General features: G+C 50.8%; 1 protein-coding gene across 2 annotated transcripts in view; it reads right to left on the bottom strand.

Annotated features, from left to right (window-relative positions):
• Positions 1 to 4,999, bottom strand: part of INTS1 (integrator complex subunit 1) — a 33,998-nt gene extending 28,999 nt beyond the window's left edge. The window contains exons 1-9 of one of the 2 annotated variants that reach the window (XM_023740244.1): positions 4,938 to 4,999; positions 4,521 to 4,621; positions 2,994 to 3,284; positions 2,244 to 2,440; positions 1,945 to 2,082; positions 1,416 to 1,575; positions 595 to 700; positions 288 to 474; positions 57 to 202 (exon numbers count right to left, since the gene is read on the bottom strand). In XM_023740244.1, the coding sequence (XP_023596012.1) occupies positions 57 to 202; positions 288 to 474; positions 595 to 700; positions 1,416 to 1,575; positions 1,945 to 2,082; positions 2,244 to 2,440; positions 2,994 to 3,284; positions 4,521 to 4,578 (1,283 nt within the window). In that variant the 5' untranslated portion in view covers positions 4,579 to 4,621; positions 4,938 to 4,999. Of the gene's footprint in view, positions 1 to 56; positions 203 to 287; positions 475 to 594; positions 701 to 1,415; positions 1,576 to 1,944; positions 2,083 to 2,243; positions 2,441 to 2,993; positions 3,285 to 4,520; positions 4,685 to 4,937 lie in introns of those variants that run through there. The other variant, XM_004385930.2, reaches the window with a different exon arrangement.
• Positions 5,000 to 18,109: the final 13,110 nt, after the last annotated feature.

Below are 18,109 nucleotides of genomic sequence, written 5' to 3'. Positions count from 1 at the left end.
CCACACCTGACACACAGCGTGCAGTGACTGAGGGGAGCCCCCATCCCCCACCACACCTGACACACAGCATATAGTGGTTGAGCAGCACTTTGGGCTTGAGGCGGATCTTGATCAGGTGGGAGATGACGTCCACGTCCTCGGCGCCGTGCGTGTTGCAGTTCATGCACACGGACATCAGCAGGTCCTGAGCCGGCCTGGTCAGCTGCCGGAGGTGGGTGTGCCTGCTCAGCCCCAGCCTTGGGCGTCCCGCCCCCCGCCTCCCGCCCCCCTCCCTCACCAGCGCTCACCTTGGGGTTCTGCAGCCACATTTCCAGCTTCTGCACCGTCATCAGCCGCACCTCCTTGTAGCCGCAGGTGGAAGTGAGCAGTCGTAGCAGGTTCCTTGAGACATTGTCGATGGGCTGGCGCCGGGTGAGCTGATCTCGAAGCACATCCAGCACGTACTCCTCCACGCTCTCCGTGAGGTCATCATACCTGGGACAGAGAGAAGGAGGACATCTCTTCTCAGGGAGTCACCCTGCCTGCCGCCCAGCACCCCCGCCCCGGGTCCCTGAGGCGGCAGAAGAGCCAATGAGCTGGGGTGCAGACACCGACCTGGGCATGAGCTGGCCCTCCTGCTCAGGACTCAGCTTCTCCTCCGCGATCAGAAGCTCCGTCTGGCTGTCCTCCTCCTCAGTGAGGGAGGGGTGCGGGCTGTTTCCTGTGCAGACGGGCCATGGCACACTCACAGCCTCATCCTGGCCTTCCCGCAGGTACATTCACTCACACCCTCATCTCCGTGTCCCCGTGGGCACACTCACGGCCTTGTCCTGGCATCCCCACAGGCACACTCATACCCTCATCCCCACGGGCACACTCACACCCTCATCCCCACGGGCACACTCACACCCTCATCCTGATATTCCTGCAGGCACACTTACGGCCTCATCGTAGCTTTCCCACAGGCACACTCATACCTGAGTCCCAGAGTCTGCATGGGCACACTCACAGCCTTGTCCTGTCTTCTTCACAGGCACACTCACACCCTCAATTCCATGTCCACATGGGCACACTCACAGCCTTGTCCTGGCAACCCCACAGGCACGCTCATGCCCTCGTCCTCACAGGCACGCTAACACCCTCACCCCGGCATCTCCAAAGGCACACTCACGCCCTCATCTGGCGTCCCTGTGAGCATATTCACAGCATTCCTGCAGGCACACTCGCACATTCGCCCCACAGGCACATTCACGCCCTAATCCCAGCGTCCTCACAGGCATACTCATATTCTCATCCTAACATCCCTGCGGGCACACTCACGCCCTCATCCCAGCATCCCATGAGCACCCTACTCACTAGGCCTGGGAAGGTCATGGGCACAGCCCTTCCCTTCACAGTAGGAAACCCCACCCTCTCTCAACCTCATGGCCCCTCACCAGCACTGAGGTCTCCCCCGCCACGCCCCGCCTCCCCCTGCAGTAGCACGCTCTTGGGGGGCATCTTGGTGTTGAAGGCTGTCTGGATATTGTCCACAAAGGTCTTGCAGTGTGGGCTGTCCACCCAGATGCGCTCACCCAGGGAGTCCTCGATGTACACCTGCAGGGATGGAGCCCCGCCCAGCTGAGCCCACACCTGCAAGCGCACTCTCTGCCCCCAACGCTCCAGGTTGCTGGCCCCAGCCCCACCTCTGCCCCAGCAGGGATCAAGATGAGTGTTTCTTGTGTGCCTAGCAGTGTGGCCACCTGGGAGGGTCAATGCTGGAGCCACCAGAAACAGCTCTCTGGAGAGAGCAGACAGTGGAGGACAGGCCTTGGGCTTCTCCCAGGGGTCCAACAGCTGGCCCCCGCGCTCTGCTCTCAGGCTCGTGTGCTCCTCTTCCCCAGACTCCAACAGGCCACCACCCCTCACCTGGCACTCTGTTCTCATCACCACCAGAGTGGGGACCTGGTCAGAAAGCGGACTCACCTTAACAAAGATTTCAGGCCAGTTCTCGTCCTCTTCATAGGCAGCCATGAGGAGGCTGCAGGCCAGCACAGAGACCAGACTATTCCCTTTGGCTTTGAAGTTGATGGAGGCATCACGACGCAGGAGGCTGCACAGCGCCTGGGTGAGGCAGGCTTGCGTTACCCAGGAGAGCAGAGGCTCCCATCTCCCCCTGCACCACAGGCCAGTTGGTGTGGTTCCAGGGGGGCCGCTGGAGGAAAGAGAAAAGGGGTCATGGCCACGGAGTCCAGCCCCCTTCCAGGACAGGGGACCACCCTCACCTCAATGACGCCCTCTGTGGCAAAGATGTTGGGCTTGATCTTGGCCAGGTACATGAGGCTCAGGTAGAGCGTGCTGTCCGGCTTGGCCCGTGTGAGCCGCAGCTGCTTGGCTGCCCCGCACAGCACGCCCTCGATGCGCTCGTCATTGCCCTCTAGCTCGGCGGCCTCAATCTCATCCAGAAGCACTGTGGGCAGGACTGGCAGGTGCCATTGCTCCAGTCAGAGCAGAGACAGAAATGGAGATGCCCACCAGCCCCCCAAAGCCTCAGGGACACGGGGGAGGTCATCAGCAAGCAGAAGCATCAGGTGCACCCAGCCACGGATGAGCACGCCGCCTCCCCAGGCAGCTCCACACATAAGGAGACAACCACAAGCACATCCCTAGAACAGGCACTGGCAAATGCTACTTCTGTTTCATCCAAGGAGTCCCTGGGTGGTGCAAGTGGTCAACGTGCTCAGCTGCTAACCAAGAGGTTAGAGGTTTGAGTCCATCCAGAAGCACCTCAGAAGAAAGGCCTGACAATCTACTTCCAAAAGGTTGCAGCCTTGAAAACCCTATGAGCACAGTTCTACTGACACATGTAGGGTTGTCATCAGAGATGACCTGACAGCAACTGGTTTTCTTACTGGTTTTCCCAAAGGAGAAAGAACCCCATGGGGTGCAAAGCCTGGATGTGGCTGCCAATGAACCCCTGCTCAGCTGACCTGGTGTGGCTACTTTCCCAGAAAAAGTCCAGGGACTGACTTTACCTTCTATCGGTACCACAGATGGTTCCTTAATTGAGGGAGAAATAGCTCGTTTTTCTGCCACTGCAGCCTCAGCCAGGCGCCCTAGGGCACTCAGTGGAGGTGTGGACGAGAGTTTGGGGCGTTTGGTGAGACCGGTCAGCGCTGAGGCCCCAGATAACGTGGCCGCGGCATCCCGCTTGCGCTCTGACGGCAGGCCAGAGGGGGCTGGTTTCAGCAGAGTGGACGCCGTTTTCGACTCACTGGCCTGTCCCTTTGAGCCCAGGGCAATGAAATCTCCTGGTGGAGGGTGTCCTGCAGAGAAAACAGGTTGCATGCTTACACAATGCCCGAGGTAGAAAGGATCTCAGAGACTGGACCCAGCCTACTGTTATTTCAGAGGTGACTAGACAAGGGTCCGAAAAGGCAAGAAACAAGCTGAGGTTAACAGCAGGGCTGGAACCGGTACAATGCTGGCTCACAGTTACACAGTGCTCACTATGCAGCAGGCCACCTCTAAATCATTTAAAAGTATTAGTTCATTTAATCTTCAATGTGTTTCTGACATAGACACTAAATCAACTGATAGCAACTAACAAAAATAAGGACTCTTATTTAAAGGGTCCCTGGGGGGCGCAAATGGTTAAGGGCTTGACTACCAGCCAAAAGGCTGGCAGTTCAAACCCACCCAGAGGTACCCTGGAAGAAAGGCCTGGTGATCTGCTTCTGAAAAGTCACAGCCTTGAAACCCCTATTGAATGTAGTTCTATTCTGCACACATGGGGCCGTCATTATTTGGAATCAACTCGATGGCAATGAATAACTCTTCTCTTACAGATGAGGAAAACAAGGCACCGAGAGGTTAAGTAACACGCCCAACATGGCACAGCTAGGGACTGGTAAAGACCGGGATGTGAGTCCAGGGATGTGAGTTTAGGGAGTCGGCTCCAGAGCCTGCATCTAACCACCACCGGAGGCTACGATCTGCCTCCAGGCACAGCACGAAACAAGATACCTAGTCCCTGTAGGAGGCTGAAGCTTTTCCAAGTCTCACAGGAACTCCAAGCATCCCTGAGGACTGACAGCTATTTTTCTTTACTGCAAAACATACGCCAATTCAACAACTTCTACATGTACAATTCAGTGACACTGATTTCATTCTTCAAGTTGTACAACCATTCTCACTCTCCCTTTCTGAGTTGTTCCTCTCTCATTAACATAAACTCACTGGCCCCTAAGTTCCCTGTCCAATTTTTCAAGTTGCTGTTGTCAGTTTGATCCCGTATGGTTGTTTTTTAAATTTTTGGTTGTTGTTGAGAACATACACAGCAGAACACACGCCAACTCAGCAATTTCTACATATAAATTCAGTGACACTGGTTGCATTCTTCGTGGTGTGCACCATTCTCATCCTCCTTTTCTGAGCTGTTCCTCCCCCAGTAACATAAACCAGCCTCCGCTGCAGAATAGCAAGCTCCAACTCGGGCTAAGTGGCAAAGCCGAGAGGCCCCCGTTGAACCCGCAGCCCCGCAACAGGGAGAAGCCACTCGCCTGAAGGCTTAGCCGAAGCGCTGGGCCTCCGGACCGTGGCGGTCTTGGCCCGGTTCATTCTGTCCCCGTCTTCTCACTGCTCCTACCCGCTCGTGTGTCACCTGCGGAGAGAGCCAGCAGGCAGTGATTCATTCATTCGTATGCTCATTCATTCGTTCCCCTACCGCACAGGGCGTGGGGAGAGGGGGACGATGGGGCGCGCAGCCTCGGCAGCGGAAGATTTCTCAGGGGGGCTGCCGGAGCTGTCTGCATGGAGCCGCCCAAGAAGAGGCTCGAAAAGGGCCAGGACCGAGACCGACAGGGCTCAGCGGCGGCGGGGGCCTGCGGAGAACAGGCCTGGCGGTGCGCGGGAAGCCGACCGGGAAAAGCGCGCTCCACCAGGGAGGAAAGCGGCGCTGGGAACTACTCAACACTCACCTCCCGCCCATCGCACCCGGAGCCCCAGACACCCCGGAGCGGGAAACACAGCTCCTCGCACTAGGAGCTTGAACTTCCGGAGCAACCGGAAAGAAACTGCGTGGCGGGAGAAGGGTGGGAGTGAGAGGCGAGAGGGGACACGCAGGGCCTGCTCAGTGTCTGCAGCGCCCTCTGACGGCGGGGAGGATGATTGGGCACTGCAGCGTCTGCGCACTTTAAGGAATTGGATGGGCGGCTCTGTATGAACGCACGATAAAAAATTTTTTTTTTTTAAAAACCAAACCCCTTGCTGTGGATTCGATTCCGACTCATAGCAACGCTATAGGACAGACTAGAACTTCCCCATATAGTTTCCAAGGAGCAACTGGTAGATTCGAACTGCCGATCTTTTGATTAACAGCCAACCTCTTAACCCACCAGGGCTCCAGCCCATGAAACAACCCGGTTGCCATGGAGTCATTCCGACTCAGCGATCCTATCGGGCAGTTTAGAATTACCCCATAAGATTTCCAAGGCTGTAATCTTTACGAAAGTTGACTGCCACATCTTTCTCCCACGGAGCAGCTGGTGAGTTCTAACAGCCTACCTTTCGGTTAAGTGAGCGCTTAGCTACTGCACACCAGGGCTTCTATATATGATATATCACATATATATCATTACATTTAGATTTGTCAGCCAAATCATATATAATTATCATTGTATATAATGATATAAAGGAGCCCTGGTGGCGCAGTGGTTAAGCACTGGGCTGCTAACCAAAAGGTAGGCTATTCAAACCCACCAGCCACTCCGTGGAAGAAAAGTGGCAGTCAGCTTCCACAAAAATTACAGCCTTGGAAACCATACGGGGCAGTTCTACTCTGTCCTATAGGGTCACTATGGGTCACTAGGAGTCGGAATCCACTCAACGGCAGTGGGTTTGGTTTTTAATTTATAACGGTGTAAGAAGCCCTGGTGTTGCCATGGTTAAGCATTAGGCTGCTAACTGAAAGGTCGGCAGTTTGAACCCACCAGCCCCTCCACGGAAGAAAAGACCTGGAGATCTGCTTCTGTAAAAATTACAGCTTAGAAAACCCTATGGTGCAGTTCTACTCTGTCACACGGGGTCTCTATGAGTCAAAGTTGACTTGAAAGCACTTAACAACAACATGGCGACCCAACCCATGGGATTCTATGTGTTACAAAGTAGAACTGCCCCCACAGGGCTTTCTTGACTGTAATCTTTACAGAAGCAAACTATCCAGACCTTTCTTCTGTGGCGCCACTGGGTGGGTTTGAACCGCCAACGTTTAGCTTAGCAGCTGGAGGAAAACTGCTTGCACCACCCAAGTTTCCCTATAACGATATATGGTATGTATATCTATATATACGTATATATATACACATACGTTCATATATACGTGTATATGTATATATTGTGTACGTATGTGTCATTGCATTAAAATTTGTCAACCAAATTATGTTTGTTGTTTGCTGTCCTGGAATCCAACTCACGGCAACTCCATGTATAATAGAACGAAATGCCGCCTGGTCCGGTGTCATCTTCATGATTGTTGGTATTCTCCAGTCCATTGTTGTGGCCACTGTGTATTTTGAGTGACTTCCAACCTAAGTTGCACAGTGGTTAAGAGCTTGGCTGCTAACCAAAAGGTCAACAGTTCTAATTCACCAGCTGCTCCTTGGAAACCCCAGTCTGCTCTGTCCTGTAGGGTCGCTATGAGTCGGAATCAACTCAACGGCAGTGGGTTTGGTTTTGGTTTGGTCCAACCTAGGGTGCTCATCTTCCAGCACTATATTGGACAATATTCTTTTATTTCTTTTTTTATTGTATTTTAGATGAAGGTTTACAGAGCAAATTAGTTTCTCATTAAAGAATTCATACACATATTGTTTTGTGGCATTGGTTGCCACCCCCATGACATGTCAACACTCTCCCCTTCTAGACCTTGGGTTCCCTGTTACCATATTTCCTGTCCCCTCCTGCCTTCTCATCCTTGCCCCTAATTGGACCTGTCTAATCTTTGACTGAAGGGTGAACTTCGGGAGTGACTTCAGTATTGAGTTAAAAGGGAGTCCAAGGGGCCATACTCTTGGGGTTTCTCCAGTCTCTGTCAGACCAGTAAGTCTGGTCTTTTGTGTGTGTGTGTGTGTGTGTGTGTGTGAGAGAGAGAGAGAGAGAGAGAGTTAGAAGTTTGTTCTACATTTTTCTCCAGCTCTGTCCAGGACCCTCTATTGTGATCCCTGTCAGAGCAGCCAGTGGTGGTGGCCGGGCACCGTCTAGTTTTGCTGGACTCAGTCTGGAGGAGGCTGTGGTACTTGTGGTATATCGGACAATATTCTGTTGTGATCCATAGTGTTTTCATAGGTTGATTTTTGGAGGTAGATTGCCAGACCTTTCTTCATAGTCTGTCTTGGTCTGGAAGCTCTGCTGAAACCTGACCAGATGTGTGACCCCACTGGTATTTGAAATACTGGTGGCATAACTCCAAGCATCACAGCAACACAATAGCCCCCACAGTACGACAAACTGGCAGGTAGTAGAGAAATCAGTAGTCTAGAAATCAAACAAAATATTACATTGGGCAAACCTGCTGCAAAAGATCTCTATAAAGTTTTAAAACAAGAATTTAACAATGATTGTGAGGATGGCGCAGGACCAGGCAGTGTTTCATTCTGTTGTATATAGGTTTGCTATGAGTCAGAAACAACTTGATGGCACCTGTCATGGTTTGAATTATGTCCCCCAAAAAATGTGTCTATCAATTTGGCTGGTCCATGATTCCCAGAACTGTGTGGTTGGCTTCCATTTTGTGATTGTAATTTTATGTTAAAGAGGATTAGGGTGGGATTGTAACACCATCTCTACCCAGGTCACACCCCTGATCCAATGTAAAGGGAGTTTCCCCGGGGTGTGACCTGCACTACCTTTTATCTCTCAAGAGATAAGAGGAAAGGGAAGCAAGCAGAGAGTTGGGGACCTCATACCATCAAGAAAGCAGTGCTGGGAGCAGAGCGTGTCCTTTGGACCAGGGTCCCTGTGCAGAGAAGCTCCTAGTCTGGGGGAACACCAAAGAGAAGGTGGCCGACAGAGAGAAAAAGCCTTCCCCTGGAGCCGAAGCCCTGAATTTGGACTTTTAGCCTACTTGGACTGTGGGAAATAAACTTGTCTTCATTAAAACCATCCACTTGTGGTATTCCTGTTATAGCAGCACTAGACGACTAAGACAGAATTTGGTACCAGGAGTGGGGTGCTGCTCTAACAGACACCTAAAATGTGGAAGCGGTTTTGAAACTGTGAATGGATAGAGCAGTGGTGGCAGCAAAGGACCAACAGCAGCAGAGAAGCGACGGTGGTGGAGAACCAACAGCAGCAGAACCAGGAGACCAGCGTGAGACGGCGCTGGAGCCGACCCAGAGCGAGAGAGCTGAGTGCCTGCGAGCAGGAGGCTTCCTGGCGGAATGGGGTGCCTCCGGGCACATATCGGTGGAGCTAGGCTTGCCGACCCATGGAGTGAGAGAGCTGAGTGCCTGTGTGCAGCAGGCTTCTGATAGAGTGGGGTGCCTCCAGGCACTTATTGGTGGAGTTACCGAGCTTTGGAACACTTGCCCCAGCAGGGCAGATGCAGGCGTGAGGCCCAAGGGCCAAGAGGCCACAGGAAACAGAAGCAGAAGCTGAAGAGACAAGGGACACAAGAAGCTGAGCTGCCTCAGTCTCAAAAGGTATGGCCATGACCTCAGGGGTTTCAAAGGGTGGAGCGATAGCCTCTGGTATTTCTAAGGGTGGAGTTGTCACTCCGAGAATGGTGCGCCTAAAGCCAAGGGAGCAGAGTTCCCAGCGGGCCTGGAAGGCGGAGCTGAAGCCCAGGGCAGAGGGGTCTCCACTCAAAATTCAGAGACTGTGGCCAATACCTAGAGTCTGGAGGGCAGGGCCATTGTGTAAATTGTCTCAGAGAACAGAAGATTATTTTTAAAGCCCTGAGGGCTAATGTAATGTGTTCTGCTGACTTGCTTGGTGCCTGTTATCACTTCTTTTCCTCTAGTTTCTCCCATTTGTTATGGAAATGTCTAGCTTGTGCCTGTTCTGCCATTGTACCTTTGGAAGCAGATAACTTGTATTCTAGATTTCACAGATGAAGAGGAATTTTTAGATTTTGGACTTGGAGTTAAGACTTTTGCTATGATATGATGGGGTGAATATGTTTTCCATGTTGCAAGGATGTGATGTTTTGGGGGCCAAAGGGTGGAATGTCATGGTTTGAATTATGTCCCCAAAAAAGTGTGTATCAATTTGGCTGGGCCATGATTCCCAGAATTGTGTGGTTGTCCTCCATTTTGTGATTGTAATTTTATGTTAAAGAGGATTAGGGTGAGATTGTAACACCACCTCTACCCAGGTCACACCCAATGTAAAGGGAGTTTCCCTGGGGTGTGGCCTGCACTACTTTTTATCTCTCAAGAAATAAAATGAAAGGGAAGAAAGCAGAGAGTTGGGGACCTCATATCATCAAGAAAGCAGTGCTGGGAGAAGAGCACGTCCTTTGGACCGGGGTCCCTGTGCAGAGAAGCTCCTAGTCCGGGGGAACACCAAAGAGAAGGTGGCCGACAGAGAGAAAAAGCCTTCCCCTGGAGCTGATGCCCTGAATTTGGACTTTTAGCCTACTTGGACTGTGGGAAGTAAACTTGTCTTCATTAAAACCATCCACTTGTGGTATTTCTGTTATAGCAGCACTAGATGACTAAGACAGCACCTAACAACAATAAAGTTTTAAAAAGCAAAATATCACTTTGACGACTAAGGTGAATCTGAGGAAGCCATGGTCTTTTCAATTGCCTCATATACATGTGAAAGCTGGACGATGAAAAAGGAAGACAGAAGAATTGACACTTTTGAACTGTGCTGTTGGTGAAGAATATTGAATATTCCATGACTGTGAGAAGAATGAACAAATCAGTTTTAGAAGAAATACAACCAGAATGCTCCTGTCATGGATTGAATTGTGTCCCTTAAAAATATGTGTCAGCTTGGCTAGGCCATGATTCCCAGTATTGTGTGATTGTCCACCATTTTTGTCATCTGATGTGATTATCCTATGTGTTGTTAAATCCTGTCTCTATAATGTTAATGAGATGGGATTAGTGGCAGTTATGTTAATGAGGCAGGACTCAATCTACAAGATTAGATTGTGTCTTAAACCAATTTCTTTTGAGATATAAAAGAGAGAAGTGAGCACAGAGACATGGGGACGCCCTACCACAAAGAAAGCAGTGCTGGTACAGAGCATGTCCTTTGGACCCGGGGTTCCTGCACTGAGGATCTCGTAGACCAGGGGAAGACTGATGACAAGGACCTTCCCCCAGAGCTGGCAAGAGAGAGAAAGCCTTCCCCTGGAGCTGGTGCCCTGAATTTGGACTTCTAGCCTACTGGACCATGAGAGAATAAACTTCATGTCTGTTAAAGCCATCCACTTGTGGTATTTCTGTTATACCAGCACTAGATAATTAAGAGAGAATTTAGTACTGAGAGAGTGGGGTGCTGCTCTAAAAGATACCTAAAATGTAGAAGCAGTTTTGAAACTGTGAATGGATAGAGGCTGGAAGAGTTTTAAAGTGCCTAATAGTGAAAGCCTAGATTGCCTTGAGGAGACTGTTGGTGGAATTATGGACGTCAGACAATTCTGGTGAGGACTCAGAAGGAACCAAAGAGAAGTGTTATATTGGAGACTGCACAGATGGCAGGAAGCAAGCAGCAGAGAAATGGCAACAGCAGAACCAGGAGACTGGCGTGAGACAGCGTTGCAGCCAATCCATGGAGTGAGGGAGCTGAATGCCTTTGCACAGTAGGCTTCCTGGCAGAGTGGGGTGCCTACAGGCACTTATTGGTAGAGCTAATGAGCTTTGGAACACTTGCCCAAGCAGGGCAGACTTGGGCAGTGAGGCCTGAGGGGCCGAGAGGCCAAGGAACCAGGAAGCAGAGCTGCCTAAGTCTCAAAGGGTGAAGTGGCCACTCAGATGGACTAGGAGAATGGGGCCGTCCAAATTCTGGGGAGCAGAGTTGCCATTCCAGTGGACCTGGAAGAGAGACCTGAAGCCTAGGGCCAAGAGGCCTCCACCCAGAATCCAGACAGTGTGGTGAATCTAGAGGTCAGAGTTATTGTGTAAATGGTCTCAGAGAATAGAGGATTATTTTCAAGCCTTGAGGGTTAATGTAATGTGTTCTGCTGAATTGCTTGGTGCTGGTTATCCCTTCTTTCCCTCCAATTTCTCCCACTTGTAATGAAAATGTCTAGCTCATGCCTGTTCCATCATTGTACTTTGGAAGCAGTTAACTTGTATTCTAGATTTCACAGATAAAGAGGAACTTTTGGATTTTGGACTTGGAGTTGAATTAAGACTTTTGCTATGATATGATGGGGTGAATGTGTTTTACATGTGGCAAGGACATGAAATTTTTGGGGACCTCATACAACCAAGAAAGTAGTGTCAGGAGAAGAGCATGTCCTTTGAACCTGGGGTTCCTGTGCTGAGAAGCTCCTAGTCCAGGGAAAGATTGATGACAAGGACCTTCCTCTAGAGCTAACAGAGAGAGAAAGCCTTCCCCAGGAGCTGGCGCCCTGAATTTGGACTTCTAGCCTTCTAGACTGTGAGAGAATAAACTTGTTTGTTGAAGCCATCCACTTGTGTTATTTCTGTAATAGCAGCACTAGATAACTAAGACATCTCCTTAGAAGCAAGGATGGCAAGCCATCATCAGGAAAGACCAATCACTAGAAAAGGACATCATGTTTGGTAAAGTAGAAGGTCAGTGAAAATGAAGGAAACCCTCAATGAGATGGACCGACACAATGATGACAACAATGGACTCAAACATACCAATGTTCATGAAGATGGTACAGGACCTGGCAATGTTTTGTTCTGTTGTACCATGAGTCACCATGAGTTGGAGCCAACTCGACAGCAACTGACAACAATGACAGGGACACTTAGGTTCTCCTTTTTTACTGTTGCTGCCCCTGCCTGATGGTGACCTGGTCTGGCTGGTTCCCACGGGGTGTCCTGTGTCCAGGAAAGGTTAGGGGAATTAATGAGTGATTCATGTCAAGCCCCTGGCAAGGGGAAGACCTAGGGTATAGATGCTATAATGCTAGGAGGCAGCTTCAGCCTCACAGGGATGTGGCCAGGCAGAGCCAGCCTGGGCCTCCTGACTCCCACAGTCCCTGGATTCTCTCTGCTGTGTCCCAGAGCCGGTGAGGGTCAGACGAAGGCCTGACCTAGTGGGCTTTCAGTAAGGGTCAGTCAGCCCCACCCCTGCTGAGCATCATCAGGCACTTGGGCACATGGGTCACGGGATGGGCTCAGGGAGCCACACAGAGGGCCCTTCTGCATCCAGGAGACCTGCCCCTGCTAGTGGCTGTGACAGAGATGAGCAGGAACCTGGACGCGGGCTGAGGGGGGATGTTGCGGACAATTCTGCAGCTGCACGAGTGTGAATGTGTCTGTGTGTGTGTGTGTGTGTGTGTGTGTGTGTGTGTGTGTGCCCATGGTTTAACCACCAGGAAGCAGCTGTTCCCGTCCGCTTGGATGGGGCCTGAGAGCAGGCCTGAACCTGGGCAGTGTCCCCCCGACCCCCCACCCTGCCCCCAGCTCACCCCTGGGGACTACAGGTTTCCCTGCCTGGGTCATGCACCCATGCATCCACAGCACAGCCTAGGCCAGTCCGGGCTTCCTTGGAATTTGCCACTTTCCCCAAGCTCTCCCCATCCTCTGAGGCCCAGCCCAACCCCCTTCCTGCAGCCTTCCTTCCTCCCCACCTACCTCTCCAGGGCCGCCCCTTCTAGGAACCACACATTCACTGTCTTACCATCCCTTGTCTGGAAACCCTGACCTCTTATGGGGCTGACATGTGGTGGGGCCCCAAGGGCTGACCCCAGGGCAAGATTAACCAGTAAACAAGGTATGCACGGGCTTACTTGTACTTACTTGCTTGCACAATTTCACCTGTTTTTCACCATATCTAAGCACAAGTAAGCCCGTGTATACCTTGCTTACTGGGTAATCCGTCCCTGGCTGACCCACACCTGAGGCCCTTGCCTCACTCAAGAGCCCACTGCTCTGAGACTAGGAGGGTTTTTCTGGCTGGGGAAGTCCCTGGGATCCTCTGGCTTCCAGATAGTGGAGGCCAGCCCCGTTCTAACACCTTCTGAGCCCCACAGCAGAGAGGTGAGTTGCAAAAGGGAAGCTGGGGTGCCATGGGGAAAGCAAAGAAAGCTGGGAGAGCCAAACCCCAAAATGTCTAGTGCGTCCTGCTTCAGACCCTACCCACTCCCCAACCTCACCACCCTCTTCCTCTCCTCCTGTCCTCCAAAGCCACCTCCCAAACCTCCCCCTCCCCATCATCCTTGCTCTCTCTTCTCTACATTCAATGGCTCCCCTCTTGTTATGGGTCGAATTGTGTCCCCAAAAAGATACGTTGAAGTCCTAACTCCTACACTGGTAAATGTGACCTTGTTTGGGGAAATAGAAATTTTCTTTGCAGACGTTATCAGTTAAGTTAATGAAGTCACACTAGAGCAGGGTGGGTCCTAATCCTAATCTCTTCTGAGTGGTGCTTTATAAAAGGGAAGGACAGATTCGGAGAGACACACATAGAGGGAAGACAGATACCATGTGAGGATCCATCTACAAGCAGCCAAGTAATGCCAAGAAGCACCCGTGGTTACAGAAGCAGAAAGAGACAAGGAAGTCTCCTTCCCCAGAGCGTTCAGATTGAGCGCATGGCCCTGCCCATACCCTGAATTTGGACAGCCTCCAGAACTTTGAGACAATAAATTTCTGTTCTTTAAAGCCACCCACTTTGTGATGTTTTGTTTTGTTTTGTCACAGCAGCACTAGGTGACTAAGACACCATTTATATGCGTTTCCTGGGGCAGCTGTAACAAAGTACCACAAACTCTGTGGCTGAAAACAACAGCAATTCATTGCCTCACACTTCTGGAAGCTAGAAGTCCAAATTCAAGGTGTTGGCAGGGCCACACTCCCTCTGAAGACTCTAGGGGAAGATCCTTCCTTGTCTCTTTCAGTTTCTGGTGGCTCCTGGTGCTCCTGATTTCCCTGGCTTTTGAATATGTCACTCCAATCTCTGCCTGTCTTCAAGTGGCTGTCTTGTCACTCAGCCTCTTCTCCTTTCTTTTTTTTTTTCTCTTCTCATTTATAGGGACAGTACTTCAGTATGACCTCATGTGAACTGAGGGCATCTTCAAAGACTCTCTTTCCAAACAAGGCCACGTTCACAGGTACTGAGGTTAGGACTTCAACATATCTTTTGAGGGGGACACCATTCAACCCATAATCAGAGGGCCAGATGATGTGGTGGAAAGGCCCAGGGACATTTGGTTCTGAGTTCCAGTTCACTGTGTATCAGCTCTGTGGTGTTAGGCAGGTTCCCCTCTAGAACCTCAGTTTTTTGCTGTTGTTGGGTGCCTTCAAGTCGATTCCAATTTATGGCGACCCCATGTGTCAGAGTAGAACTGCCCCATAGGGTTTCTAGGCTGTAATGTTTACAGGAGCAGAGCTCCAGATCTTTCTCCCACAGAGCCACTGGGTGGGTTCAAATCTTTTGGTTCACAGCCAAGCGCTTAACCATTGTGCCACTAGGGCTCCTTAGCCTCAGTTTACTCACCTAGAAAATTCAGGCGCTGGTGTCCTGACCCCCCAGGGTGGTTGAGAGGCCTCTGCGAGAGGCTTCTGATCAAACTGGGCTTCTGGCCCAGAGAGTGGCCGCCACCTTCCCTATGTTGGACGCAGAAGGGAGGGGACGGTGCCATTAGTCTCTCCTTGGAGTGATTACAGGCTGCACTGGGAGGCCGCCCCACTAAATTTAGCAGCCACTTCACTGCCCTGGATGCCTCCCAGCCCAGGCGAGTTTCAATCCCGTGAGTCAGCGGTCATTAGTGCTTAGATGCCTGCGTCCTGCTGAGGGCCTGGGGGGGGGGGCAGCCCCCCAACTCTGAGCCCCCCCTACGCTCCAGCAGAGGTTTCCGGGATTTCCTCTGCTCATGAACATTCTGATATGGAATGTTTAAAACAAGACTCTGCCAATACAAATGCCATTGTCACGAGGCTCCCTGGCAGGGCCCAGGAAGGTTGGTTTCCTGGCAGCCCCAGGGCTCAGAGCAGCCTTTTGGGGGCTGTCATTTGAAACTCCACTGGGCAGTCTGCCTTATAACCTGGGCAGAGCCTGGCCAGAGAGTGAAAGCTCCGGGAGGCAGCCCCTGGCCTGAGACGGGGAAGCGCTTTCCAACAATTGTCTGAAAATAGAATGGGCTGTCTCATGAGGAAGTGAGTCCCCCATCATGGGAAGGGAGCAAGCAGAAGAAGGAAAACTGCTTGGCAGGGAGGGGCAATCTAAGTTCTTCCCTCAAACTCTAGCATCTTAAATGTTTGGGGAAGGAGAGGTATGGAGGCAGGGCTGGGCGCTGGCACCTTTCTCCCAAATTGGCTGCCAGGAGGAAAGGTCGGTGCTGGGAGAGAGGACGTCCTCCCCAGGCTTCGGGGTGCACTGGGGAAAGAACCAGCCAGGGGTTTGGGTAGAAGACATCCTGGTCCCACCTGACACCTGCCCATCCCGTGGCTGGGTCACCTCTCCTCCTTGGGCCTCAGTTTTCCTTTCTGTCAAAGAGGTTCAGGCGAATTGCTCTTCGAAGGCCTGTCATGCTCTGATGTCACAGGATTCCAGCAGCCCCTGAACAGTCAGTAGCCCCTACTCTGAAGACTCCACCCAGAGCACTGACGTCTCCAGGACCCAGCAGGCTAGTGGCCTGGGCTGAGTTCAGGGGTTGGTCCAAACAACAGGGAGGAAAAAGACACATTCATGCATGTTCTTGTCTGGCTGAGGTTTCCACACCTTTAGAACGATCTGCTAAATCACTATTCACAATTGCCAAAAGGTAGAAGGAATCCAAGTGCCCATCAACAGGGGATGGATAAACAACGTGGTCCATCCATACAATGGAATATTACTCAGCCATAAAGAGAAATGGAGTTCTGATACATGCTATAACGTGCATGAACCTTGAAAATATGATGTTCAGGTGAAATAAGTCAGACTCAAAGGGACAAATATTGTATGATCCCCCTTATATGAAATATTTAGAGTAGGCAAATGGAGCCCCGGGGGCACAATCATAAGCGCTCAGCTGCTAACTGAAAGGTTGGCAGTTCGAATCCACCAGCTGCTCTGCAGGAGAAAGACTTGACGATCTGCTTTTGTAAAAATTATCGCCTAGGAAACCCTATGGGAAGTTCTACTCTGTCACATGGGGTCACTGTGATTTGGAATCTACTTGATGGTACCCCACAACAACAGAATAGGCAAAGGTATAGAGACCAAAGTTTATTAGTGGTTACCCAGGCGGGAGGGAGGAGAAGGGGAATCATTGATTAGGAAGCAGTGAGTTTCTGTTTACGGACTCTGGGTGGGGGTTATGGGCTCCTGAGGGGAGGAGTCCACACCTGGGAGCTGCTGGGGGCCCCTTTGGGGAGACCAGCTGCCGAGTCTGTCTGTCTCTCCCACCCCCTCCCTGGGTCCTGCTCCTCTCCTCCCCTGCAGAACGAATCTTGGTGGCCTCAGTGTCCTCCCTTTCCCGGGATTTGGGCCACCTGAGCTCATCCCATCACACTCCTAGCCCAGGGCTCCCCCTCCAAAAGGACTCACCTCCTTCCTAAGAGTGATCTCTGCCCATGTCGAAGAAGAACCATGTATCTGGGTGTACACAGAACTGCAGGAAAGCCATAAAAATGATGGCCATATGTCGAGGCTCCCCAGGACGCAAGCACTGAGCTAGGTAGGGTCTCAATGATCATTTAATAATGAAATCCTCACCTCCATCCAGTGAGTAGGTGCTATTTCCTTTCTTCTTTTATTATTATTAGTTTAATGTTACAGTTTTGAATGGGTAATAAATTCACACCATTCAACAGTTAAAAACAACATAAAAAGGTTACACAGAGAAATTTCATTTCCACCCCGTCCCATCCACTCCCATCCCCCATATCAAACCAAAACCTACTGCTGTCAAGTCGATTCCGACTCATAGTGACCCTATAGGACAGAGTAGAGCTGCCCTGTAGAGTTTCCAAGGCTGTAATCTTTATGGAAGTAGACTGCCACATCTTTCTCTGGTGGAGCAGCTGGTAGGTTTGAACTGTCAACCTTTTGGCTAGCAGTCGAGTGCTTAATTGTTTGGGCCATCCAGGGACTTTGGTAAATATATAGGTGACAAAACATTTGTCATTTCAACAATCTTTATGTGTATAGTTCAGTGACACGCAACGTTCATCATGTTGTTTAACCTGCATTTCTCTTATTATGAAGGCAGACATCCTTTACTGTGAACTCCCTCTTCCTATCTGTTATAGATTGAATTGTTTCCCTGCAAAAATATGTGTTGTAAATCCTAACCTCTATACATGTGGGTGTAATCCCATTTGGGAATAAGGTTTTATTTGTTATGTTAATGAGGTCATATCAGTGCAGGGTGTATCTTAAACAAATCACTTTTGAGATTAAAAGGAGCACTTTAGGCACTGAAACAAGCAAGGACACATGGGGGAAGACAGATGCCACATGAAGATCACCAAGGAGCCGAGCAATAGAAGCTGAAAAGAGACAAGGACCTTCCCCCACAGCTTACAGAGAGAGAACCTACCCCTAGAGTTGCCCTGTGAGACAAGTAGAAGGTCAGCACAAAAGAGAAAGACCCTCAATGAGATGGATTGACACAGTGGCTGCAACGATGGTGTCTTAGGCTAGGTTCTCTAGAGAAGCAAAACCAGTAAAGTGTATAAACGTATATATAGAGAAATTTATGTCAAGGAAATGGCTCCTGCAGTTGTAGAGGCTGGAATGTCCCAAGTCTGTGGGTCAGGCTGGAGGCTTCTCTTGATTCACATAGCTGCAGGGGCTGGCGAACCCAAGATCTGCAGGTCAGAGAGTAGGGCTCTGGCTCACAGGCTGCGAAGACCGATGAATCCCAAGATTGGCAGGCAAGACGGCAGGTAAGCTGCTAGCTCAAGTCCCAAGAACCAGAGGTCAGATGAACAGAAGCCAGGTGCAGGATCTAGAGCGAGCAAAAGCCCAGGGGCCTTGCCAGAAAGTCTACCCAAACTGGATGGAG

This window comes from Trichechus manatus, unplaced genomic scaffold, assembly GCF_000243295.1.
Source record: "Trichechus manatus latirostris isolate Lorelei unplaced genomic scaffold, TriManLat1.0 scaffold00151, whole genome shotgun sequence".
Classification (NCBI taxonomy): Eukaryota; Metazoa; Chordata; class Mammalia; order Sirenia; family Trichechidae; genus Trichechus; species Trichechus manatus.
Note: the sequence above shows the minus strand (reverse complement) of the source record. Positions and strands in the feature narration are given on the sequence as shown.